General features: G+C 38.5%; 1 protein-coding gene across 1 annotated transcript in view; it reads left to right on the plus strand.

Moving 5' to 3' along the window:
- LOC146321193 (CUB and sushi domain-containing protein 3-like) overlaps positions 1-24,861 on the plus strand; it is a 184,720-nt gene extending 159,859 nt beyond the window's left edge. Inside the window, exons 57-66 of the mRNA XM_084726245.1 lie at positions 4,402-4,575; positions 6,481-6,554; positions 7,968-8,079; positions 15,432-15,611; positions 16,034-16,099; positions 17,997-18,155; positions 18,561-18,673; positions 19,435-19,522; positions 21,534-21,675; positions 22,408-24,861. Of these exons, the coding sequence (XP_084582371.1) occupies positions 4,402-4,575; positions 6,481-6,554; positions 7,968-8,079; positions 15,432-15,611; positions 16,034-16,099; positions 17,997-18,155; positions 18,561-18,673; positions 19,435-19,522; positions 21,534-21,675; positions 22,408-22,567 (1,268 nt within the window). The 3' untranslated portion in view covers positions 22,568-24,861. The remainder of the gene's footprint in view (positions 1-4,401; positions 4,576-6,480; positions 6,555-7,967; positions 8,080-15,431; positions 15,612-16,033; positions 16,100-17,996; positions 18,156-18,560; positions 18,674-19,434; positions 19,523-21,533; positions 21,676-22,407) is intronic.
- Positions 24,862-26,856: the final 1,995 nt, after the last annotated feature.

Consider the following 26,856-nt stretch of genomic DNA (forward strand, 5'->3'; position numbering starts at 1 on the left):
CATTATATCAGTCAGACAGAGATGAAATATCAAGAAGGGTGAAGTACTTAAACATGTTTGTTCAGCTCTGAATGTTTGTCAGGACTAAGTGGAATGAAAACAAATGCCACTAAATAATATTAATGCACAACACTCCAAGCACTGAAAGATGCTTTCTGTCTGACTGCTGTAATGCACTAAAAGCATCACAACTTAAACCAGGGAATCTAGGCCGTCCTTTTATTTTGACTGTTGAATTCCTATATTTTGCGTCTGATTGATTATTGAAGCCTTCTTTAGAAGGGAATCTCAGCTTTCAGTAGGGTTGTTCCAATACCAGTATCATAAAATGCTTCTGATCTCTTGAAATGTGGTACTTGGTATTGGTGAATACACAAGTCTATGCACCGATCTGATTACATATAATTTATTAACTCTAAAATGGGGCTCTGCTACTTTCTCAACAGCACTATGTTTTTTTTTCTAGAATGGCGAGGTCAGTGTCATTCATTGTCTGTATGTGTACATGTTTTAAAAATGTGTTAACCTGATTCAGACCATACAACAGTGATATCGGAATTGGTATCAGAAAAGAAAAAATGGTAGTGGATCATCTCTAGCTATTTAATGGCTTAATGCATTACTTGTGCAGACAATAACTACACTGTGTTGATTGCTGACTTTAGATAATAGCTTATGAATTTGAGGGAAACAAAATGTTTTGCAGTATTTTTGGAACACATGCTGCCTCATGACAAAACGGTCAGAGACCCTGGAGTCTATTTAAAAAGAACTACATTCACTTGTGTGTTCTTTTGTAATTGAAGCAAATGACAGAATTTGGTGCTTGTGGCCATATTCAGTCATGCAAACACGGTCCCATTTGGGTATTTAGCATCTGAGATCCAGCTGACAGACTGCTAGTGTTTGTGACCATGCAACTAGAAGCACAGTCATGCAGCCATTTGCTCTTCTAAATGGCCACATTGCAGTCGTATATTGTAATTCATGTACGTCACTGTGCACACCGCTGTCTGATTTATATCCTGCTTAGCTTTAAAGGATGAAATTTGTCTGTTACGAGCAGATATGTGCTGTAGCACTAATAAGTGACCAACTGCCTGTTTTATTGAGGTGCACTGGTGTATCTGTGTTATGGTACTGAGTTGTTATGATGGGCAAAAAAATGTCATCTTGACATAAAATGGATAAGGTTCCACTTGGTAAATGTACCATTTCTACTTGCTGTCTACTGCAATTATGATGAGCACTGTCAACCCTCAACACTAAAACCATTTTTCCACTTCAGCACCTCCAAAACAACCTCCTGCAGATATGTGAGCGAGTAACCTTATGTACCATGATGTAACATTGGTGTTAAATGTGTCTCAGCACAGAATTGTTTTTGATGTAGTAATTACATTTACTAGCTTCCATTACTTACCTAACTTGCAGGTTTCATTACTAGTGCAAAATTGACACAACTTTAGAGTCAAATGCTATAAATATCATTCAGTGTGATCAATAACCAGCTCCCGTAAAGAGCCTGCCTCTCCTAAACACACTGTTGTAGCTAGCCTCCTGCTACAGTAACCAGAGTGGAAGCAAGTCTGTGATAAATCACCAAGGTTTACCAAGGCAAATAAATGAGACTGGAAAATGGAACAACAGGGAAGAAAGTGCTGATCATATTTGGTGTAGAAAAGGCTATTATCTATGCATTAAAGTGTCAGCACAACAGTATCTACAGCCATCTAGGTTCTAGTCCTTATAAATCGTCAAGTCATTATTAAGCGGTAAGGCTTTAGTTAGTGTCAGTGCTCACAATGTAGTAACATTGCTAACCAATACTGTACATACTCTGCATTATTTTATAAATGCGTACATTTGTTATGAAACAGCACTAAATGCACACATATCAAAAGTGTTTTTGTATCTGTGCATTGGATGCAACTCTAATGATATATTCCAAGCAATAGTCAATACATTTCATTATCTTGTAGACTGATGATATTTCCCTTTTAGCAACAACATTATGAGCTGAGTAGGAGGAACAGTCTGATTCATTTTGGGTCTATCATATACATTTGCTGCAAATTTAACCTGAAAACCTTATTAAGTTTGGTTTGGTGCATAATAATTTCGAGCTGCAGTGTTGCTGTTTATTAGACATACAGCAGAATTGCACTGCCGTAGACTTTAGAAATATGTTTGCAATTCATACTCAGCACTTTTGTTGAAATACAGCTCAGCAACTCTGCAGGAGATGCCATGCATCCGCAAAAGCAAATCCATCTGTGCATGTCTTAAAATCTGTACTTTTGTAAGCATCTGCAGCCAAGACGGGATTAAGTTGCATATTCATGTTCCTCAGCACAACACATGGGAGAGTAAGCAGCAAAATTCAGCGTCTGAGAATGCTAGTTCATGTGTCTGCAGGGATGAGACTGTGATTCCAACTTTGAATCTGGCCTCTGCATACTGATTACTTCAAAGCATTGATAATTCATCAAGGAAGGGGAGAAGCTGTGAGGGAGAGACTGAGAAAAAGTTTGACTACTCTCTCTCTCTCTCTCTCTCTCTCTCTCTCTCTCTCTCTCTCTCTCTCTCTCTCCCTCTCTCTCTCTCTCTCTCCACACACACACACACACACACACACACACACACACACACACACACACACACACACACATTAAATATGCTGAGCTTGGTTTGGCCCTGGGCCATTTCTCTTATATATCCATAAAGCAGAACATTATTTCCCTGCAGCTTGAAGCTTATGACTGATGTGCATGTCACCTGTTTGGCCTGTATTGTCAACCCTGCAAAAAAATGCCACCTGAATACTAAGTCTTACAATGCTATTTGAAAAGTGACAAGAATCCTTTTCAGATCCAGTCAGACATTTGCATCTTTATTTGTTGTCATATCAAACACGGTCAAACTATGGGGTGCTGGGGGGTTGAAATACACAATGCATCATTTTCAGATGGGACCCACTGTAGTGGCAAACATATTTTCTAGGAGTAAGATACATCTCTGAATACAAGGATTTGTTTGTGAGATAACAGTATTTGCAGTAATGGCTTTATTCAGCCATTCCTGCATGGGCTGGATTCTAATCTGCTCTTTTACTAGATATCTATTATGTCAGGGACTGGCTGTGGGAAGCCCCTGTTAGTTCCTGACTTCTAGAAAGAGAGCAAGCAAGAACTTATCTCTGCCTCCAGACCTCCACACAGCAGCACATGTCAGGTCTGGAGAAGCAGCCTGCCTTATTATTGGCTTGATCCCACAGTGCTCTGGCTGCGTGACTGAATGCTGTGACTCTCGTCCTCGCCTCTGCTCTCGCTCCCACTGAGTATTACTGAACCTCCTACAGTGAATGAAAGTAACTTTTACTGATTCAGTGTGGTTATAGAGAAACAATGTACTTTATATATACGGTAAAGGTGGAAAGAAAGCTACATTACCAGACTGTAAAATGGCTGACTTGTCTGCCCATCAAACCCACTCAGCCTAAATTATTCCAGTCAATTTGATTAGATGTCTATAAGCAATAAACTGAAGGAGCAGCAGTGATAATCCAATGAGGTTCATCTGCAGAGGCTATGGCTGGAGTCCCATTAAAAAGGCGATATCATACAAGTGGCTTGGAGACTAACAGCAGCAGCAGATGGCTCCAGTTGTGCTAACCTCAAGGCCCTGTCAGAAAAATTAATATTTCACTTGCTAATTATTTTGATCAAAAATTGAGTGCCATGACCTCCCTCACTCCCTCTTTGCTGCCAGGATGAATATTCACATACCTACTGTAAACACTCACCAGCAAGGTTGATTGTCGCCAACAAAAAATGTTTAGAGAGTACAATTCAATCTTATAAAAGGATGTCAATGTATCTGCCCACATGCAATAAAAAAATGGCCAAAAGAAAGTGTATCAAGCACACTATCAGTGTAATTCAAATAATTCCGTCTATAAAGACTTTCTAAATCATATAGAAAGGCCTTTTTTAGTCAGGTACTCAAATAAATGGATTGTAATGAAAAGTCCATTGAGAACAGCAAAGCTTGCAGCGGCACTGGAAACCACTGTAGCACTCCTCATCATGCCCTGATCCTGTATGGGCACAGCAGCAGCCCACACAGCTTATTATGTCTGAATTACATGCTGAATAGTTGACTCAATGCTGTGTTCAGTTGACTAGCTGCAGTGTTCCTTATGAGTAATGAGGTTAAAAGAGATGAATTTTTGAATTGTAAAAATGGGTCAGTGCAATAGGGCATCAACGGTGACATGAACCGGAGAGCTGTGGTACACTGTTGCATGAATACTAGATGGAAAATGTGAAACGTCTGTGTTAGGATTTGTTGGCACTCGGCTTATCACATCAGCAATATTCCACATTTCTACTTCTGCAGCCAAGTTCTGCGGAGACCCTGGCACCCCTGCCAAAGGACGGAGAGAAGGGCGCAGTTTCATCTTCAAGTCCGAGGTTACGTTTAGCTGCAATGCCCTGTTTGTGCTGGTGGGTTCAACGACACGCATATGCCAGGAGGACGGCGCCTGGAGTGGATCTCAGCCTCGATGTATAGGTACTGAATATTAAGCCTGTGTTTTGATTCAACAATTTCCATGCAATTACATTATTGATATTTAAAGCTGCTACAAGGAACTGTCAATTTGTGGTGCCTGTGACCACAAGCGGTAGTGTTTCCACTGTAAAAAACACAAAATTTAAAGTAAAATATCAAATTATCTAAAGACAAATTTCCTCCTTCTTGTTAATAGGCTAATATACTACTCATTGGAAAGTTGCCTAGTTAAAGTGATAGTTCACCCAAAAATAAAATTTCACTCAATATCTACTCACCCCTGTGCTGATGTGACGATGGGTGAAGAATTCCAGTTCACAAAACACTCCCGGAGCTTCAGTGGAAAACAGTGTTGCAGCCAAATCCAGTACAACTGAACTGAATGGTGACCAGTTTAAAATGTAAAAAAAGAAGACAACTAAATGTCAACTGTAGCCTCTCAGACCTGATCCGCATGCACACGCTCTGTGTGTAACAAGTCATTATTTCTGAGCAGATCTTTCTCTGTTGTCTGAGTCACTTCCAGGTAGCATGTAAACACAGATGTGAAGGTATCACGAGATTTTGTATATATCTTGTGTTGCGCCGCTTGGGCGAGAGCTTGTGTACCCGCTTCAGGCGTGTGCATGTGGATCAGGTCTGAGAGGCTACAGTTGACATTTAGGCTAAAAACATGGTGTAAATGGCGTCTTTTGGGGTCAAATTTTAATGTCGCAGCTTACAGACACTTGGATTACACCACACAAGCAGTATGGAGACATTTTGTGCTTTTTTTGTGTTCTGTTTTAACATTTTAAAACTGGTCACCGTTCACTTCAATTGTACCGGATTTGCCTGCAACGTTGTTTTCCACTGAAGCTCCAGGAGTGTTTTGTGAACTGGAGATCTTCACCCATCCTCACATCAGCACAGGGGTGAGAGGATACTGAGTGAAATTTCAGTTTTGAGTGAACTATCACTTTAAATTCTAACACAGGCTCTTGTGGTCTGCATGCCATAAATCGTTTTATCTGATTTCAAGGAGAATCCAACCCAGTGGCAGGCAGTGGCAGGTAGCCAGTCCTTGCTGATAATGATACTGTTAATAATGTTAGTAATATTGTTTATAATAATAATAATAGATGTGTATATATAGATTTATCATAGCCACTCAAAGCTCCTCACAGTCAATGGGAAAAACTCCTCAACCATATATATGTCATGAAGGTCGTAGCATTACATTCAGACTGTTTTATAACTAGTTAGAAACAGTTTTTCATGATTTGACTTTTCTACATGCAAGAGATGAGTGTTTTAATTTGTAGAGTGAACTAACAGTTATTTATATTAAATCTAATTCAAAATTTCTGCCCGATACCGTCAAAAATGAAAGAACACAGAGCACTTCATTTAACTAATCTTCAAACTGATCATTTTCTGTTGGTTCTCTGGAAGCAGCGAACATAAATAACAAGACACACTTGAAGGTGAAGTAGAAGCTGTGCGTTGCCATCTGGCACTCATGTAAAACTAACTCACGAGAATGAAATACATTATTTATATTGTTATCTCAGGGGCAGTCCTTTATATTTGCAGCTCATTGTTGCTGGAAATATTAAGTGCTGAAGAAATGCTTCACCAAATGCATGTGTCTTCATTTAAATTTAGGCTCACCAATCATTAAACGTCTCAGAAGTCCATATCCCTGAGACTTTTAAAAAAACAAGGAAATAATCGTCAAAGAAACTAAAGATGGCAGAGTAATTCTTGCTCATGATACTACACCACTTCAGTAGTTGTCCTCTGGTGCATGGTACACCAGAGAGAAATTGCTTCGTCATTGTCAATGATTGCTCCTCTGTCATATTCTAATTTTTGCTCTCCTGCAATTCCCCCGCTCATCATGACAATGATTTCTTGTTTCAGAGCCCACAAGAACCACTTGTGAAAATCCAGGGACACCTGAGCACGGCTTCATGAATTACACAACTGGCTTTAAGGTAAAATGAGCAATGGATACATTTTATTGTTTGCGGTGTTATGTTAGGTGAATTTATAGCAGAAAATACATTTTAATTAAAGTTGTTATTCATTTGAATGTAGACAGACAGTAGTATTATCAGACAATAATATATCCAAAGGCATATAAAGGTAAATGCATATATTTGGAACCAAAATAATCACTATGCAAATACAGGGTTACAACCAGATTTTTACAGTGTCACAGCAATACTATGACCAAAAAAGTGGTCCCATGAGCAAATAATGCTTTTCAGATACCATAAAAATTACATTTCTGGTTGGTGACAGGTTTATTCAACAGGAATGTCACATAAAAACTAGAACAGCATATAATATTATACCCTACTATATACTGTGATATACCACACTTACATAATTCAGCTCTACTGATCTCCATATGATCAATATTTGAAGCCACTTGGCTCTTGTATCTGAGAGGCAGAGGTAGATGAGCGTGAACAAGAAGCACCAAATCAAAGTGGCACTCAAAGCGTGCAGCTCTACTGTGTTACCTGTACTTAGTCCTCTTTGAAATGAGCAGTTTCCAACAGATGTTCCAGGTAGATCATCATTTATTCCTTTTGGATGATGTTACATGGTTGCAAGGATGAAGCAGCGATGTGTGTATGTACTGTATCCATCCCGACTGGATTTTTTCACCACTGTGAATGTGTAAAGACATGGTGCACATCTAGATCCATTGTAATGTGCACTGTATGCAGCGTGAAAACGAGCAATGCTAAAATGCATCATAGTAAAAAAAAATTTATATCATGACCATTGGCGTGTGCTCAGTAGGTCCCTTGAGATGCTCTCAGCCAGTGTATTTCATTTTATTTCCTCCCTGTTGCTTTTAGAGTGTCGCTTACAAGTTAAGTGCAAACAATTTCTTCACGACGTTCAGCTGAGTATCAGATATGAAATGTGTCCCAAATGAAAGCAGAAGCAGCTTATTATTTGGATCACTGCTTGTAATGGCTGAAGTCTTGCATTTTTATGCATTAGTGAACAACTTCGGCAATATCTTGACATCAGCGAATGAGCAAGTTCTGTGTCGACGTCCTTAAACAGTCAACTGGTATGGTGGCTGAAAAGAAGTCATTTATAACAGATAACAGAAAACAGTTTGGCTCTGTATCTGTACCAGAGAATCAGCTCCCTCACTTTCTAATGTCTGTGCATCAGTTGAGAACACAAACATGGGCCATCGCCTCTAGGAATAGGCTCCATCTGCCTCCACACACTACAGATAATCATTAAAAAAGGGGAAAAAAAAACGTTAGTGTGCAGTATTTTTTTCCAGGCTCTTTAGATTTGATGCTGGGAGCCTATTGGCATTTGCATCAGTGTATTGACTCTATCCACTTTGTGTGCTGTCTGTTTGTGGCCAGGTGGGCAGCAGAGTAGACTTCCAGTGCCAACAGGGACACCTACTGCAGGGCTCCACCACCCGGCTCTGCTTGCCAGATCTCACCTGGACAGGCATCCAGCCTACCTGCATCCGTGAGTGCTTGTTCATCATGCTCCCCTGCTATATATCACTCTGCCTGTCTTTGTTTTTCACCTTCCCTTCTGGCATCTTGTCATCATTTAGCTGCATTGCTACCTACTCACACACTTTCTTTTCCTTTAGTCCCCCTCCTACTCAGTTGATGTCTTCTTCCAGTACAACTTCTCTCATTCGCAGAGTCCGGCCATAACTTTTGACCCCCCAGTAGATTGCTGCTTGCACCTCAATCAACCTTCCATCCCAGTCATTCTGAAAGAGAGGTGGTGATCATGATTACTGTCATTCTGTTTGAACCACCTGAACTGTCGACCAACGCCATCTCATCTTGGCCTATGCCAGTTTATCCCAGCCACTTTGCCAAGCCGAGTGCTTTTCTAAGTTCTAATGTAATCTCAGTGGAATCCCTTAGAGCTACGGCATGTTTCATGGAAATATTCCCAATTCAAGTCTCACTATAGTCTGCATTTTACTATGCACTTAGAGTGTAAACATTTGAGCTGTGTGATGATGAGGGGTTTCAAATGATATTTTGTAATCTTGATTTCATAACTACCCCAAGACGTAACACCCACTTGAATTTCCTGGAGACATTTGTGCTGAGGAAGCAGAAAAAAATGTAATACTTACCCTTCATTCTCTGCTGAATCTACACTCAGAACGGCTTTGTGTGTGCGCGCGCGTGTGTATGTGTGTGTGTTTTAGTGGGAGGAGAAGAGAAATTTTAAAGGGATTTTGAATCCTTAAAGGTGTGCATCATGCTGTTTTTTATTGTGCATACTCGGTTGTCAGTTTATTGGGTACACATATTTGAAACTAATGCAGTCTGATAAAAGATAACCGCATAAAATCCTACTTTCATGACAGTTAACATCTTCAATTGTTTGCTGTTTTAGAGAGGTGTTGATTCATCTGTATGGTCATTTTGGTGGATATGGTTGTGGTGCTGTTGAGTTCTGTTGTGTTATACTGAGAGCTGCACTGTAGACTCCAGGCCATTTTTTAATAAGCACCTTTATTCAAATACTTTTTGTAATGCTGTACTGTAAATAGGCTATATTGTACAGGGCAAATATACAATCAATATTTTTTTTTTCTTTTGATTTATTTAAATTTTTTACAGATGCATGACATTGTATAGAACACAACAACAAAATAATCAACATATTGTTTGTCATTTTCATGATCTTATTGTGATTCAATTCCAATCATCTAAAACCTTCATTTTAGCAGCTGTCAGCTGTAATCATAATCCAAAAATCATCCTGTCTACACTTCTGTCACCTGAGAGCTCCTCAGCCTTTCCTGCTCCATCTGTGTCTTCAAATCGTTGACCCCATCATCCCTGCACACTAAGGAATGATTCAGGAGGTTGCACATTCTCTCACTTCTAAATTGCACTTATTGTCACTGTGACAGGTCCCTTAAAATAAAAGAACAGTCAGAGTAGGTTTAAGTCACAGAATTATAGGTTAAAGCTGCAGCAAACTCGTGACACTTTTACTTTCAAATTGTGTTACAGGCAGAGAATTGACATATTCTATCCAGAGAGAAATGACAGATACAAAGTGAATCACGCACAGTGTCCTCCTCTCCAGAGCTGCATGCACTGCTGTCAAAATCTTTGAAAGGTTTAGATGGTACGGCCCTGTGAGAGCCACGCTTGGTCTTTGAGCTTCTATGGAAAAAGGAAAATATGAATATACATGATAATTCAACACAAATGGAAGATAAACCTCTAAACAAGACATCTATGTTTTGAAATTTTATTTTCTTAATTCATTTTCAAATTTTTGACAGTTTTATCCTCTATGGAAACCTAATGCATAATAATATAACTCTCATTATTATGGAAGTACGTTTCTTCTCGTTTTGTTTTGTTTTAAATGCTTCAGTATAAGGCTCTTTATCCAGTGCACAGACACAAGCTGAGGTCAAGAGGTAATTGCTTGGCAAATCCATTCTGTACTCATGATTGACACTGGTTGATATTTAACTTGCTACTTTCTTAAATATGATATTTAGAATAGTAGACTTGGGGTTAATAGATGTTACATTGCCCATGAACTGCCAAAAAAAACCAGCTAAAGTTACCTCAAACATCAAGCAAATGTCTAGATTTTATATTTAATTTAAAAAAAGATTCCAACCATCTTGTATCACTGTAAGAACATTATAGATTATTATGATGAAGTGTACTACAACCAGTGTCTCAGGCTGGAATTTGAAATTCCAGTGTATGCTTTACACTTGATTTCATGTGGTCCCTGTAAATATCTTCTTACACAGTAATTGGTACATTGAACCCCAGTGAATGGCCCCTGGAAGGCAACTCTCCTCAACATTTTTGGATTTGTGTATAAAACATCCCAACTGCCACATTCATTTTCACATAAAATAACATTTTTCATACCTTTTTGTGTAACCATGATGTTGTAAAACACCCACTGAAATGGCAGTCTGACAAACAATCCGGGTTTCATTCAGAGGCATCGTGTTTTGAGGCTTTTAACTTTCCTGACTCGCTCTGTTCCGCAGGTGCAGTTTCTTAGCCAGCTTTGTCTGTCTCTGCTGAGGTTGCAGCGTTTCACGAGCTGCTCTCTGGCTCTGGTCCATCGCCTGTGGTGGCTTGAAAAGCATATTGATTTTCCTCTGCCCTCGTCCTGTCATTGTTACTGCTGAAAATTAAAATTGAGAAATGTATCTCTGACGGTCAGATTGCAGATTGCCGGACCTTAGTTTTACATGAATAAATTCTCAAATTTGTGTGTGATGAAACTTTTACCCTAATGTTACATAGACACTTGTTCAGTTAAATATATTGGTGTTGATAATGGATAAGTTGCAAAGTGTCAAGTTTATTTTTCTTAATGCAAATATCCTTGAAATTAATTTAGCTTGCCCTGTATCTTTGCAAAACATTAGTTTATTAACTGGCAAGTGGTAGAAACATCCAGTACACGTTCTGCTTAAGTGCCGACTACTCTCAGAATCTTGTCAGTAAAAGACTTGTTACTTAAATTTTGTGGTCTGGTGTATTAATGTATCGTTATTTGTGCACTGAAGAAACCAACCATTTTTACAGCTCTGCTCATAAAACCATGCAATTAGCAGCATAACTGTTAAATCTCTAAAGTTGCACTGTAATAATGTCACTGAATAGCACATTTATATAACTATTACTATTTTAGTGAAACATTGAATTTGAGAGTATAATTATTACATCCTTGGGGATCCAAAAAGATCACAGGGTTACTGTGCATTTCTGCTTTAAAGCAAAACTGTGAATTTATTTTCAGTCCACTGATGTATAAACATTTTTTATTCATTTTTCATTGGTATAGCCCCGAAGGTGGTCATAGAGGCTCAGAGGACTGCCTGGCCCATAATACAAACTGTGGTTATGTATATGTATTTGAGTATGAACACTTTTGTATGGATCCAACATTCTGTGTTGACCTTCGGTCAAAACAGTCATAAATCCTCTAAAATACCTTTCTCTATGATTAAACAGTCCTCTGTTACTGTGAAGCCACTTAAATGGATTTAAAAGTGAAGCCAACCAATCTTGTAGTGCTGGCGAAAGCAAAAACCTTGGAGGGATTATCAGCACAATAGATGTAATAGCTGCAATGGACACAAGCATTTAATATCACAGGATCTTAATCACGTTATCTTTGTATCAGATTAAAATTTTTGCTTATAGGTTCACACCCCAAATCCCCAAATTTCTCTCCAGCTCACTTTGAAGTTTTGAAACTTCACAGTTAACAGTGTTGACTTCCAAAGCATACCAGTGAGTTTTTAAGAATTATAACAAGGTCAGCAAGTGTAATTTAGAGCAGTGGTTCTCAGCCTGGGGTTGCAAGATCATTTCTGGGGGTCACCAGATGGCTGTGGAGAATAAAATAAAATACCATATTGTACAACGCACTTCTCAGTGACATCAGCCCCTAAAAGACATTCAACACACAGGGCAAGTAATCAAAAATATATATGTTACAGTAATACTCAAACAGTCTCAGGCAACTTGAAAAGGACCTGTGTGTTAGGAATTACTGACATCTAGTGCTGGGCAGTTTATCAATATTATATTGAGATCTTGATATGGCACTAGATATACTTTTTATAATTTTGGATATTATCATATCTTGATATGACATATGTGTCTCTTCCTGGTTTCCATTACACTCAAGTGATAGAATTTTCTGAACCTAACAGACTATTTTAGCTGTTGTATCATTTGCCTTTACTCACTGAGTCATTATATCCACATTACTGATGATTATTTATCAAAATCTATGTTAATATAGTGTAATGTTGTGAATAGTTAGCCGTACAGTACTGCATTGGTCTAAAACATCCTGATAATTGCTTTTGTTCAGATTGCACAACCCTAGTAGCATCTACCTGCACCTCATCTCCCCTTCCAAGAGTGTAAGAGGAACCTACTATGACCGTGGAACTTAGGGAGAAAACATGAAAGGCCCTACCGAGAAGCAGTGTTTGGTTTTTCCAATCTTGGCAACATAGAAACATGCTGGTGCAACACAGCATCCCTCATGGAACAGGTCTCACAACCTGTGCAGTAGTGTTGTCAGAAATATCAATATATCATTAAATATTGATAGTGAGTATTTATTTCCACAGTAATGATACTCTGGCTCCAGCTGCACTTTCTCACTTTTTCTCTCTGACAGCAATTTGACACACATTCTGCTGCCACACTCACACAGCCCTGCCTCTGGCTGAATATTCATTGTCCTGTTGTAGCTGTGTTATCTTTAATCGTTAATATAAATTTAAAATTTTATGGCCTCGTTTTTTCCTGTGTTATCAAAAATGGTATTGAATGTTTATATTTTTCAAGGTGTTGTATCGATGTTAGAAATTCCAGTGTCATGACAACATTACTCTGTAGATATAAATGGCTCATTCAATTCTTAATTTCGGGTGATTATATACTAATTAAAACATATTTAGGAATATTATATTCAAAATTTACTGCAGACACTGCCAAGAAATGTTGCTTGACTGTCAAACCCTGCAACCTCTGTGCAGCTGCTCATTGTACAGCAAGGCAGAATTTTAAAAAGCTATAGGAAAAACATTATAACAATTCAAAAGTTAACTTTATCTTCTTGACCGTGACCTGCTGTTGCTGTCTGTAGCTGGCCAACCTCCTTGGCTAGAACAGAAATCTATCAGTGGGGCTGTCTCTGCGCGCCTGCCTCTATCTGTCTCTGTCTGTCTGTGTCCCTAACTAATGCACCCTGTCTTTATCAGAGATACCAACTTTGAACTAAGAACATTACATGCTGTTGTGTGACAGAAAAAGTGAAAGTGTCTTTTGAGGCCTGGTGTAATCTCAGGAGTAAAGCCCCGCTGTGCTGTTTGAAGTGTAAATAAACATGGCACTGTCAACAGAACTTGATGAGGAATATGACAAGTCTTTGATACAACAATTCATTGGCCTTGTAAGTGTCTTCAGTATTCATGGTCTACAAACTCTACAACCACTCTGGACATGCGCTGACAGTCTGTCATTTTAAATGGGTTACATAGTCTTGTGCTCAGGAAGCGAGAAGGGAGTTTATTTAATTATTCACCTATTCATTTATTTAGGTCTCCAGACTTTATATCTACAACTTACAGCATGAGGCAGTTTTTCTTCTTTCTTGCACTGTAAATAGATACCGCGTTAGATTTCCTCAGGGCAGATTTATCCATTTATTGCAAAAGTTCTGTGGCACACCCAGGTGACTTATACAGTTGTCCTTCTGCTTTCTTCATCAGTCTATTGTAATGTATACTAAATCTTTAAAGTATAAGATGATTAAAGTAAGTATCCTGCTGAATTTCAGTACCTGTTTTAATTTGTAGAACCCTGACAAATGTATGTCTACAGACTCACGCATATAATATTACATTATAATATTACATAGGATCAAACACCTGCAAAAGTAATATCCAACAAGAGGAATTCCCCAAAGTCTACTCATCTTTTATAAAGCACAGAAACTGGGTTTCATCCTGGCATCCCTTCCCACACCCTATTGCCACTAATGTCATTAAGTCGCCATGAAGGACCAATTTGGTACTGTGACGCAGTTGCAGCTGTCTCCTATTTGACAGCTGGCAACATATTCTTTCACTCACAAGCTGCAATATTATTTTGCTATTTTCACATTATTGTTGATGCCTCGGAGCCTGAATGTTCAACCCCTCAGTGTTTCGGTGGCACGGGGTGATTTGCATAAATTTTTGTTTTGCAGAGAGTTTGTTGATGTGAAAAATTAACTAAGTATACTCAACCCACTCATAAGAGAATGAAAACATTTAATATCATCTATAAGAGGCTGGTGTTTTGGCAATACAGCAATAATAGTTTTTGTCCCAAGTGTCTGATTCAGCCAAAGCCTTTCGACGCTATACTGAATCAGCATGTCACTAGCTTCCTGTTTTGTTTTTTGTTTTTGAGACAGAATAATTTAAGAAGCCAAGTAAGTCAAAGCCCAAAAGTCAAAACTGAATCACTGCATATTTCTAGCTCCAACAAGACAGATACATATATTTTATTTGCAGGTCACACTTGTCTGACTTCCTGAATGTGGGTTGCACTTAAAAGCCTCCTATTGGCCAATTATTTCAGGCAGCATTCTGCCTCCTTCCAGCGTCCATGAGTGGCCTTGCACCCTTTCTGCACATCCTGATGATGGAAAACACCCTAGCAAAGACCTACAGTAACATTCGGTTCAGCGCTGTTTTGCAAGGACACCGGTGAACTTAGTCTGGTTTGGTCCTATCCTCACCCTTGAAAATGTTTTTTATTAATTCAAGAAATACAAAAACAACTCAAAATGTTTTTTCTCCATTTTTTTGCTAATTGTAATCTGGTGCTTTGGGTAAATGATAAACAATTCATGCAGTTGTTGTTTTGACTTAATTTAGGCTTGCCTCATTTTGCAGGCTAATAAGTCTAAAATTAAGCAGTGTATTTCCCAAGCCACATGTCCATATTCATATCAGAAAGAAACTAGACATATTAAACTATCAATATGTTCCCTAATAGCTCCCTGTGCTCAGTTAAATTACAAAATCCAATACAAAATGTATGTGCTTCCTTTTTTTCCCTCTTTTTTTCTGACCTTCCTCTCGCTCTCCCTTTCTCTTCCCCCAGTGAGTCCTTAATTATCTTCCTGTCTATCTGTACGTCTCTGTGTGTGGGTGTGTATCTACATTTAGTCTGTGTGTGCACCTGAAGGTGTGTATCTGACTCCATTTGTATGAGCGTGTGAGCATAGCTGTCTGTGTAAACTAACGCGTCTGCCCTCTGCTTGCTCTCCAGCTCACTCCTGCAAGCAGCCGCGGAACCCGGCCAACGCTGACGTTGTGGGCCTGGACCTGCCCTCCTACGGTTACACCCTGGTGTACACCTGTCAGCCAGGTTATTTCCTTTCGGGGGGTTCAGAGCACCGTGTGTGCCGCTCTGACAGCAGCTGGACTGGCAAGGTGCCTGTCTGCAGAGGTACGTGGTCAGCGGAGGTCTGTGAGGGCAGATGATGGAGAAAATGGTAGGCGATGGAGTAAAAGTTAAAGTGTCAGAGAGGAGGGTAAGCGGGGTTCACTGATGGTTAAGTAAAAAAAAAACACCAATCAAATATAATGAGACATTGTGGTTTATGTGATGTTTTCTGTAAACCAACTGTGTCAATATACTATCAACTAATTGCAATATGACTAGTAAGATTTTTTTTTTTTTTAGTGTGTGTTGATTTGTAAATGTTTGTTCAAACTGAGGCTCCAGAGAGCTCACCAAAATGAGAAAAAGTTTAATGCAGGCAGCATGTTACAGTTTAGCAGTGTTTACTTTTCCGACGTTCTGCAGCTGATAAGCTGTGCTGTGAATCGCTACATCTTTGTGACATGCATATTTATGTTCTTCTGCAGCCGGTTCCAAATCACATGAGAAAACTGTCAAAACCGTACCAGGGACGCCAAGCCCGAAAATAAATGGTGAGTAATGAATTGCACAGGCTGTTCAACAAGTAGCCACAGAAGTCAGCAGGCTTACATATAAACTATACTATATTTTAATGGTATTAGCATTAGCTATATGAAAGTGTGTATGATAGTGCAAACTCTGTATGTCATTACTCTACTCAGTGTTGGAACTGCAGCTCTGTGGCTGTTTAGGTTTTGTCTTACATAGCGGAAAAATCTGTGTCATCAAAATCAAAAGTTTCATTGTATTCATAGATCCTCAGTCTTAGTTCTCTAGCTCAAACTCAGCATTTCTTACAGTAGAGGAAAATAATTAGCATATAAGGGAAATTATTAGCATAGTAGCTGGTGAGCATTGTTCGTATTATGGCTGTAACATGCTGCTGACCCCCTGTTTCCAGAAACTCGTTTACATGTAGTTTCTAACTAATTAAGAGTGAATAATTGGCACAAAAATATAATTAAATGTAATTAGTAGTGGGAAATATTAATGGCTTGTAAGTGCATAAGTGCAACATCTACTTAATACGTACAAAGCAATTGATCTATAATGAGCAGAAAATATTGGTGCAACAAGGTAATTATTTTCAGATTATATATGCATGTAAGTGGCAGAGATATCTATTTATGGTGTAGGCTAAATAATCAAAAGGCCCTTAATCTGTCTTGAGTGTGAACATTGAAATGCAATAAATAATCATTAAATATGAGTTTAGTATTTGATATAGTGCCTATTTATTAAAACGTCTGTTTCCTGAAATCTTTGAGTTTATTAATCACAAAAATCAACTTTGAATTAATTCCAGTTCAATCTCCATTTCTCCCCTGCTCCCCAATTTATCCCAGACTCCACCAGCTTTCTCTCAAGATGACCAAGACAGTGGCATGAAGCATAAATACATAACAGACATACAGCATCACTTAGATGGATGAGAAAATGAGAAAAATAAATGCAAGTATTTAAATACATTTATCCTCGTAAAATAACTTTTATTTAGACTGCTGCAGTGCTGTTATGAAGAGAGGTTATGAACTCTCCCAGTCTGTTATTTAGGTTGAGTTGTCATAGTAGGTAAGAATGGACCTTCAGACTCTTAGATTTATTTGTATTCCCCATTTAAATTTTCAAGCTTTTTTTTCCACACATTTTCAAGCTTTAAATAAAACATGATCTCTGAGCCATCTTGTATGAGATGGTGGCAACTGTAAGTTTAGTGCTACTTGGCTCAGTTTAGCATGCTAACACAGTAAACCAAGATAGTTAACATGCTAAACGTCAACATGTTAGCATTAACATTGTAAGTATGTTAGCATGCTTATAGGACAGTAAACACAAATATACAAGTCAAAGATATTCCCACGGTTTCACCAAGTTTGAAGACCAGCAGGACAGATGTGCTCAGCGGCACTAAATACATGCAGTCACCTTTTAGCAAGCATAATTATTTCACAATTTCCTTGTAAATAATTACCAGCAGATAATGACTGTGCTGTAAAAGTGCTACAAAAAGTTGTTATCACTGTAAAACTATTAGAAAAGTTGTGCCGAGTTCGCAGAGTGGGCCCAGAGTTATCTCTTCCAGATTGTATTTAATTATCATTAATTGAGATTGTCAAAGAATATAAGGAATATGATATTATTCAAATCGAATGAAAAGACTGTTATCAGCTGTTTGATATGTTGATTCCTCTGCACATCTAATTACCATTTTGCAGCGTGGGAGCAAGTAGTCAGCTTGCATTAAAACCATAATATTGATTTGATGTTTCTTAAGAAAGACATGTTAGACACTGCTGGTTAATAGGAAAGATAACTTTCACATTTTAATGCTTTTTTTTTTTTTTAAAGTTCTTCAGTACTATTATTTTAATAGCATTATTTAATGAGTTTTCTTTTTCTTTCCTGAAGTTCCTGACAACGTCTTCGCCCCTGATTTTGTCTGGAAGGGTTCCTACGATTACAAAGGCCAGAAACAGCCAATGACTTTGACAGTCACAAGCTTTAATGCCACAACAGGAAAAGTCAATGTAACTTTAACCGACAGTAGCATGGAGTTTCTGCTCTCTGGTGAGTCATCTATAAATCATCTGTCTTCTACTTCCTCCCCGCTGCCTCCCCTCTCCTCCTCTCACTACCTCTGTGTCACTTCCATTTATTTTGAGGGTGCCTCATGTCAATCAGTCAATCACCAAACGATCTCATGCATGAGAGTGGAAATTAACTATTGGCTCTAAAGACGGATGTATTAGTCTGCACTGACTGACTAACTGCCCACTCAAGAGTCACTCGTCTCCTCCCCTCCTCCCTCAGTGGTTTTCTCATCTATTCTCATCTTTTCTAACCGCTTCTCTTCTGCTTTTCTTTGTTTTCTCACGGCTTCTTTTCCTCCTTTTATCATTCCCCCGCACTGGTGCTGCCACATCTCTTTATTCACGTCATTTCTCGTATTGCCTCTCGTCCTTTACCTTGTAGGAGTGTACAAGCGCCAGGAGGCACGCTTAATGCTCTTGCTGTACCAGATGAGAGCACTGGCCCACAGCTCCTTGAGCAGGATTACTGATGAGACCTGGGCAATGGACGGATTTGTGAGTATACACAAGAATTTGACGCAGCTGGCCAGTGATCTTTTGAAAATAACCAAGAGCTGTGACAGTCCTTTATTTCATATTATTTATTTTTTCTTCATTTTGACACACAAGTAGAATATTAAAGGCAGTGGGGCTGTAACTCCTTAGGAGCCAAAAATAAGCCTTCCTCGAACTGAATCGAGCCAATGTTTCCTCATTATTAGTCTTTTTTCATCCTACATACTGTGCCAACAAAGAAAAAAATACAAGCAGAATAGTAATTTCCTGGCATATTGTCTGTTTTTGTTTACATATATTTACATTGGCTGTACATCAGTTGCACCAGACATTCTGTATGAGCCATTTCACGGTTCCCGCATTGACAATTTGCTGAATAAGCTCAGATACACATCTGACATCTAAGGGACCTGGAGTGACTGCAGAACAGTTTCTGTTGGTGGAATTGAAGTTCTTCTTCTAAAATAAACTTCAAAATCCACTTAATAACAACGTGTGACAGGTGACTGCACACAGCTGAGCTATTGATAGCATACTGCACGACTTCTGGAGTGGGGTTTCAAAAAAAACAAAGGTGTTATTTTTGAATGTAGCATGACAGAATGTGTTGTTTGTCATACTAAATACAGTATATGTAGTTTTTGAAGCAGTGTGGAATAGATGCGACAGACTCTTAGGTGCCAAGAAAAATCAGATTTTATTCATGCAATTGAAATGAAGCATACAGTTCCTCGAGCTGTTTGTGTTTTTTTTTCTACTAGGTTTCAGCTGAGCCTGAAGGCGGCAGCTATGTGTTCCAAGGCTTCATACAGGGTAAAGACTACGGACAGTTTGGACTACAGAGACTTGGTATGTGCCTTTTCAAACGCAGTAAATCCCATTGCCTTTTGTCATTGCTCCTCATCTTTTATTTTAAGAAAAATACAGGAAGAGGTGATATTTCAACCCCGACTCCACTTGAGTATGTGTTCTGCTGTTTTGTGAGTGAATGATGCATGTGTGTGAAGTTTGATACTTGAAGGCTGCTTTCATATTCATGTGCTGAGAGAGGAAGGTTCCTGGCACAATTTGTGACATCATAACCAGGACTGGGGTATGGACAAAATCAAATATCACAATATTTTCGACCAAATATCTGTAACAATATGTATTGACATTACAACAATATTGTAGGAATGAGGTAAAACCTTATTTGCACAGGACTAGTTTTACCAGGGGACCTCTTGTGATTTAGTTTCATTCAGTATTCACATTCACACAGGATAAGCAAAATTAATATTTTACTTGGATTTACACACACCATTGTCCAGATATGATGGCAAGCCTCTGTGTAACATCAACCTTTCAGGATCAGAGCTTTTGTTCTTTGGCTGCCACATCAGTAATATTCTTCCAATGCTTTGTGGCTTTACTTGAATATTACCACCGTTTGTTGCTCTCAACCTTATACGTCATCATCAGTCGTTAATCTCGCAGCACAGATGTTGGCTGCTGTTCAACATATTATGAGCAGCGATCAAATTTTATACTTGTTCAGCTGTCTGACAACAGATGAAAAAATTACAGCTCTTAATCAATGAAGTGCCGATCCTCATGGGATTAATATCATTACATGATCTCTGTGTTTGGAAAAATATGGTCGCTAATTTGCAATGGCATTTTTACTTTACAAATTACAGACATGGCAGCTTCGTACAGAATTGAGATCATAGACAACCTCCAGTATTTTTACAAATAACTTCAGGTTCCCAGGTTGTACCAGTCTACTGAGAATAGGGTTGAAGTGGGTAAAGGCAAATAATAGAGCAGCTAGAACAGTCTGGTATGTTCAGAAAATTACATTTTTACTGTCATGCAGCCTTTAAAGGCAGGACTGATATTGATATAATATGCTATATTGCCCAGCCCACAACTAGTTTGCCAATCGTATTCCAGTGTGGTGTTTTGGTCCACGTACACAAGTGTGATGTGGAAACTTGAAACCTTCAGCACACTTACTGAAAGCGGAGGCTCATTCTGAATTTTTCAATGAGGGAGACAAATAGATGAAATTTTTAGATTTTATTACAAGGTAATTGAATTTTTGCAGAAAGCCTAGAATTTTTAGATGTCTTAAAATGTGTCTGCAGGGCATCTTTCATTTCGGTCTCATGTGGAAACATCAGATTTTTATTAAGACAGATGTGAAAGCATGTTTGCCATATGCATATTCCTCAGTGTAAATAGAACAGGCATGGGCCATTTTATGAGAACACAGAAAATGTCATTCTTTCTATTAACGCCTACTATTACTGTGGAAACAGTATTTTCTCATATGTCTGGGTTAAATAGCAGCAGTCAATCCATAATCCTGTTATAACAACCCCATTCCAAACTGTAAAGCTATGAAGTACTTGCTCTGTACTGACAACATACATATATAGTGTGTTGCCCCTAATCCTCCCTGTCACCCACCTACAGTATTGCTGCAGTCGTATAGCACAAAGTGGATTATTCCCCTCCACATCATCGTCCTTTATTTCTTTGTGCTCAACATTCCTGTTGTCATCATCTCATGATTGTCTTCAACGAGATTATCACAGTCACGGTGATCATTATCAGAATGATCATTACCGTTGTCGTCTTTATCAACCGCTGCTGCGTCTCCGACTTGTCATCATTGTGATCGTCTTCCTCTTCATTATCATCACCATCATCATCGTCATCATCGTCACCAGCAAATGATATGTATCTTTCCATTATTCTATTTTGTTTCACCAGTGTTTGTTTGTGCCATTTTGTAAATCTGAATCTTTTGAATGTTCTGCATTCACTGACTATTTTGCATATCCTTTTGCTAAAAACAACATTTTTCTTCCAGGTTTGAGTGTGAGGGAGAATGTTACACTCACTGACCCGGAAACCAACGGCTCTACCAACAGCAGTTCTGTTGCTGTCGCTATCCTTGTGCCTTTCTTTGCCCTCATCTTTGCAGGCCTCGGTTTTTATCTCTACAAACAGCGGTATGTAGTGTATCCTTGTCGTCGTCCACAGTTCCCACTGGTTTGTTCCCACTTGAAAAAGAAAGTAGTACAATTCCATGAGCATGTCCCCCATGCCGAGTTTTAAAGTTAGCTACAACGCATCTGATTTTGAAAAACTTTTGGAAAAACCCATATTCATCTAGATGTTTGTACAGTTGCAGCCAGAGGAAATGCACATCAAGATGAGGTTGATAGTACACTGTGGCCCACTTCCACAGCCTGCTTTACTGCAGCTGAGGTTCCTCACTGGATACAGTAGCTTACTTGTGAGAGGCTTCAAAGCATGATGCAATACTGGTCAACATGTTGACATCCAAACCATGCTACACAGCAGGATATGTCATATTTAATGAGAATTATTTTAATGCAATATGTAAGGTAATGTATGTTCTCTTGCATAGTCACTGTATGCAAATACATTCTGTGTAGATGGGTGAATTTTGTCTTAATTTAAACAGAGTACCTCTCAGAGCAGTACATGGAGAGCCTGTGACATGCAAATTTTGCACTCATTATGTTAGTTACCAATGAACTGGCATAGGGCTCCTCTGACTGATCTTTTCAACAATAATTACCATTCAGCCTCATTTACCTACTGCAGCTGTCCACACCAAGATAATGGAAACATGTTTATTGGATTGGAAGGAGAGGAGATAATTGGGATACTGTCTCTCAACTAATATGCAACCTCATTTTTTTTTTTTCCCCCAGGAAAACAGATAAAGCGCAGTACACAGGATGTTCTGTCCACGAGAACAACAACGGACAGGCCACTTTTGAGAATCCCATGTACAACACAAACACGAAAGCCGCTGAGGGGAAAGTCGTCCGCTTTGACCCCAATCTCAACACCATCTGCACCATGGTTTGATGTCTACTGAGTGTAAGAGAAAGACAGAAGGAGAGAAAGACAATACGACTTCTCCTTGTTTGCTTAACATGAATATATACAGTATAGACATTTATATTTTCCCAGTTTCTGATGACATACGATAAAGACACAGAATTGCTCAGAAACATAAAGCACACTTTCAGCGGCACTTATGGCAGTCACAGTCAATCATGTCAATGATTAAGGAGAGAGGAAGGGAGGGTTCCACACCTTTCCTGATCTTCCCGTAGTTCGGTGAAGCGAAGAGTTCTTTACACTCTGTGAGTGTTGGCTTTATGAATAAAAGAGCCTCTGGCGTATAGATAAAATAGAGTATTATATGCTCTGTAGTATAAATAAAGAGGGGTTACTTCACAATGCCAAATGAAAAATTTAACAATTTTCTTTTCAACAAAAAAGCCCGGATCTAGACCCCTTTTTTTCTTTGGTGGTTTTTGTCTTAGTCTCGTGTTCATCCTGATGAGTTATTTTCTCTTATAGAGGTGAGGAGCCTCTCAGCTGTGAGTTGATCAATGTAATCTTTAGAGTCTTATTTTCCAAGCAGTGGGGTGTGTGAGAGGAGATGAGGAACGAGAGAAGAAACTGCCTCTCTTTGAGTAGTTTCGGTGCTGTTGTCTGTTCAAAGTTATACGGTCAATTATACCTCTTAATTGGATGGTACCTCCTACTGACGGAATATATGACCAGGGATTTAATAACTGAAGTGCAGTACAATTTTTTCGAGTGCCATTGGGAATGCTAGGGCTTTTATTGTTACAGTGCAGGTTCTCTGACAACAATAGAGTACATTTTCTGCACAAGAGATATGGTCAACATTTGGGTTTATTATCAAGTTTGTGCAATGAATTTGTTTATGACAGAAATGTTCTTTAAGTATGAGCGTTTAAGTCTAGTAAAGGTACACTGAACCTTTCAGTGTATTATGTTGGTCTGTCCTTAAATGATCCGTCTATTTAACCTGTTCTTAAGTTATTGAAACTGTTCCGGACGATTTATTTTTTAGGTTGTTTTTGTTTTTACTACGATTTTCCAGCTTGGAGTATTTTTGTGTCCCAAATAAACCAAAATTGAAGTGAATTAACCCCAGCCGTGAGCCTGTATATATCAAAAATCTCAAAGTAGGAGTTCCTTGCTGAATTATTTCAGGTTTTATTGAACAATAAAGTTGAGAAGACCTACAGTGCAGAGCATCTACAGCTGGCCAGGTTTCCCAGAAGTTTATTTAAGCCTGGATGTCAGTAAATCAAAGTGCAAAAATATGTTAGTGGGCAGTCTGAGATTGGAAGAAGCTTGTCGTCTTGTTTTATGTTGATACAAGTTTTAACATGCATCTGCTTTACTTTGGAGTAATTCCAAGACAGAGCAAGTGCAACTTCCACGCCATCTCTAGTTTTCATGAACTGAGCAGCGTTTGTGGTTCTGTTATTCTTTTGGGAAACCGTGCCTTAGTCAGTATGTAACCTGATCCATACTCCTACTCTGAGACCCTTGATAAATACGCGCCCTTGACTTATTTTATTGACACCCACTGATATAAATGGATATTTTATTGTCTTACTGAACCATCAGCTTCTGCCAACAAATGTACAGTATACATGAAAAAAAATTTGCACACTTTAACATGAGCCACCATTAGTATTGTACCATCATCTATCCATGTTTTAAAAATGAAAAATGAATTTGACACGGTCATCACATTTCTACATCATTGCAGTGCCTTGAATACTGTATGGGCATATGTTTTTAAGAAAGACATAACACTTATTGCATTAGTAAAACTGTACATCAGTGTAATTTATCTGCACAGTTAGCAATGATTTAGCTGAGTGATGTCAGCTCTGATGGTTTGTCTTAAGAAGAGGTGTTTGAAAAGCAGCTCATAGTTTCATACCTGTGCATGTTGGCGAAAAGTGATCCAGTATAGCACTACTGCTGCTATAGTACTTTGTACCACTATGTTGATTCCTGTCATTGCTGTTACATTTTGTACATTTATACAGTTTTGATACTTGATGGCATTCTTTGGCAAGATGTCTTGTGTTATCGATATGTAATATATTTTGCGAGTTCATATTTCTTATGGATGAGAAAAGAATGCATCTGGTAAAAACAGTATACGGCAAGTCAGTCTCACATCGGACTAGAGTAGAATGCTTTTAAATGTACCACACAATTGTTATCCCATTCGAAAATCTGTGTATATGAATATGTACATATTACAAAACTTTTGTAAAGAGATATATTTTTTATGCAAATAAAGCATTTGTAAGTTATTGAATATGTTGTGTAAAATTTCACATGTAAATGTCATGTAAGATCAAAAAATGTTTTGTATTTTTTCTTTATCAGCAATGTATAAATCCTTAATTTATATATAAAACATAAAATAATGAACTTCCATGTTGCAATTCTCTTTTATTAATCAAGGTTTTTATTTTATTACAAACCCCAATTCCAAAAAAAGTTGGGACATTGTGTAAAACACAAATCAAAACAAAATGCAATGATTTGCAAAGACTTTTTGACCTATATTCAATTGAATAGAGTGCAAAGACAATGTATTTAATGTTCAAACTGATTGTTTTTTTCTGTAAATATACGCTCATTCTGAATTTGATATCTGTAACACATTACAAAAAAAACTGAACAGGGGCATGTTTACGACTGTCACATCACCTTTTGTTTTAACAACACTCTGTAACCGTTTGGGACTGAGGACATTAACTGTCTTACTGAACACTGACACTAAAACACTGACTGTGTTTGATTGATATACGACTTCAAGTGCTCAGCAGTTCAGCATCTCTCATATTTTAGTCATATTCTGGGCTTCATAATGCACAACGCATTTTCAGTGGTTGTCAAATGCAGAATCTGTGTCTGTGCATTGTATTGCTGAAATAAGCAGGCACGTCCCTGACATAGTTGCCTGGATGGCAGCAAATGTTGCTCCAAAACCTGTATGTGCCCTTCAGCATTAATGGGTCCTTGGGTGACAGTTAGTCATTGCAAGGGCACCAACACACCCACATACTCTCACAGACTTACATTTACAAAAATAAAAAAATCAGTAAATCAGTTTGTCGAAAGTATTTGCAAATCATTGCAAATGTTTTTATTTGCGTTTATATGTACATTAATTAGAAAAGTTGCCGCAGTGTAATAAGGAGAGAGCTTTTATCATTCAGCCTGCTGCTGCTTTCGGTTGCACCTTTACAGATTTTTTAATGAGTTCTCCCATCACTGGCCGCTGCTTGGTTTGCACTGATATTATCTCTGTCCAAGGAAACTGTAGATCTTTAAAGACCGCCTGTCGCAATGCATCGTGGCCAATAATCCCTGATAACATTAACACCTGGTGTGAGCAAAACTTCTGTCTCAACCTTAAAAACACACTTTGAAAGAAGTAAAATGGTGGTATAATTTGAAATCCCTTCATCCACGTGTCCACACATCAAGAGCAGTGAAACTGCAGCATTAGCTTTCCTCATCTCTGCTGTGATCTGCTGGAGTCTCATTTCAGCTGCCTCTCTCCGTCACTATCAGTGGTACAAATAGCTGAAATTTACTGTAGAAAATGAGGAGCAGTGGTACAAAATGACATTGACATGACATGAATGTACTCTGCTTTGCATGTGAGATGACTTACGGTTGTATTTTTCCCAAATCCTCCCAGTTTAAGGACTCTGGTAGAGATACAGAAAGTACTAGGAACATAAGACTATTTTTTACAGGCATTTTATGACCGACTGTTGATGCTTGTAGAGGAAACACTGACCTACATCAGTAAATCAGCTTGTTGAAGTTACCTTATTAAAGCTACTACAAGAAACTTTGTTGACTTTGGAGGTACGTGTGGACAAAAGTGGTGTTTCCACCATCATAATATCACAATATAATGTCAAATAAAATTGTTAAAAGTGTCCTCCTTTCTTTTAGGTGGCTAACATACTACTCACTGTAACTTTTCCTGGGAAAATGTAAGCAGAAGCTTGTTTCATCTGATTTCACAGAGAATCTTACCTTGTGGTAGGCATTAAGAACAACTATACAGGAATAGCCAGTCCTCTTGTGGATGGTCTTGTCTACTTATGTCGGTCATATAGAGGCAGACTGTTTCATAACCAGTTAAAAACTTCTTGAAGTAGCTTTAAAGTTGAATGTTCAGAGAAATCAAACAAATTAGAATAAAACAGACTAAAGGGGGAAATCACTAGTCTCCTGAATCACTGTGTAACAAACTGTCTTGAAGTAGGTGGATACCTGCC

Source organism: Lutjanus erythropterus, chromosome 9 (genome assembly GCF_056507025.1).
Source record: "Lutjanus erythropterus isolate fLutEry1 chromosome 9, fLutEry1.hap2, whole genome shotgun sequence".
Classification (NCBI taxonomy): Eukaryota; Metazoa; Chordata; class Actinopteri; order Lutjaniformes; family Lutjanidae; genus Lutjanus; species Lutjanus erythropterus.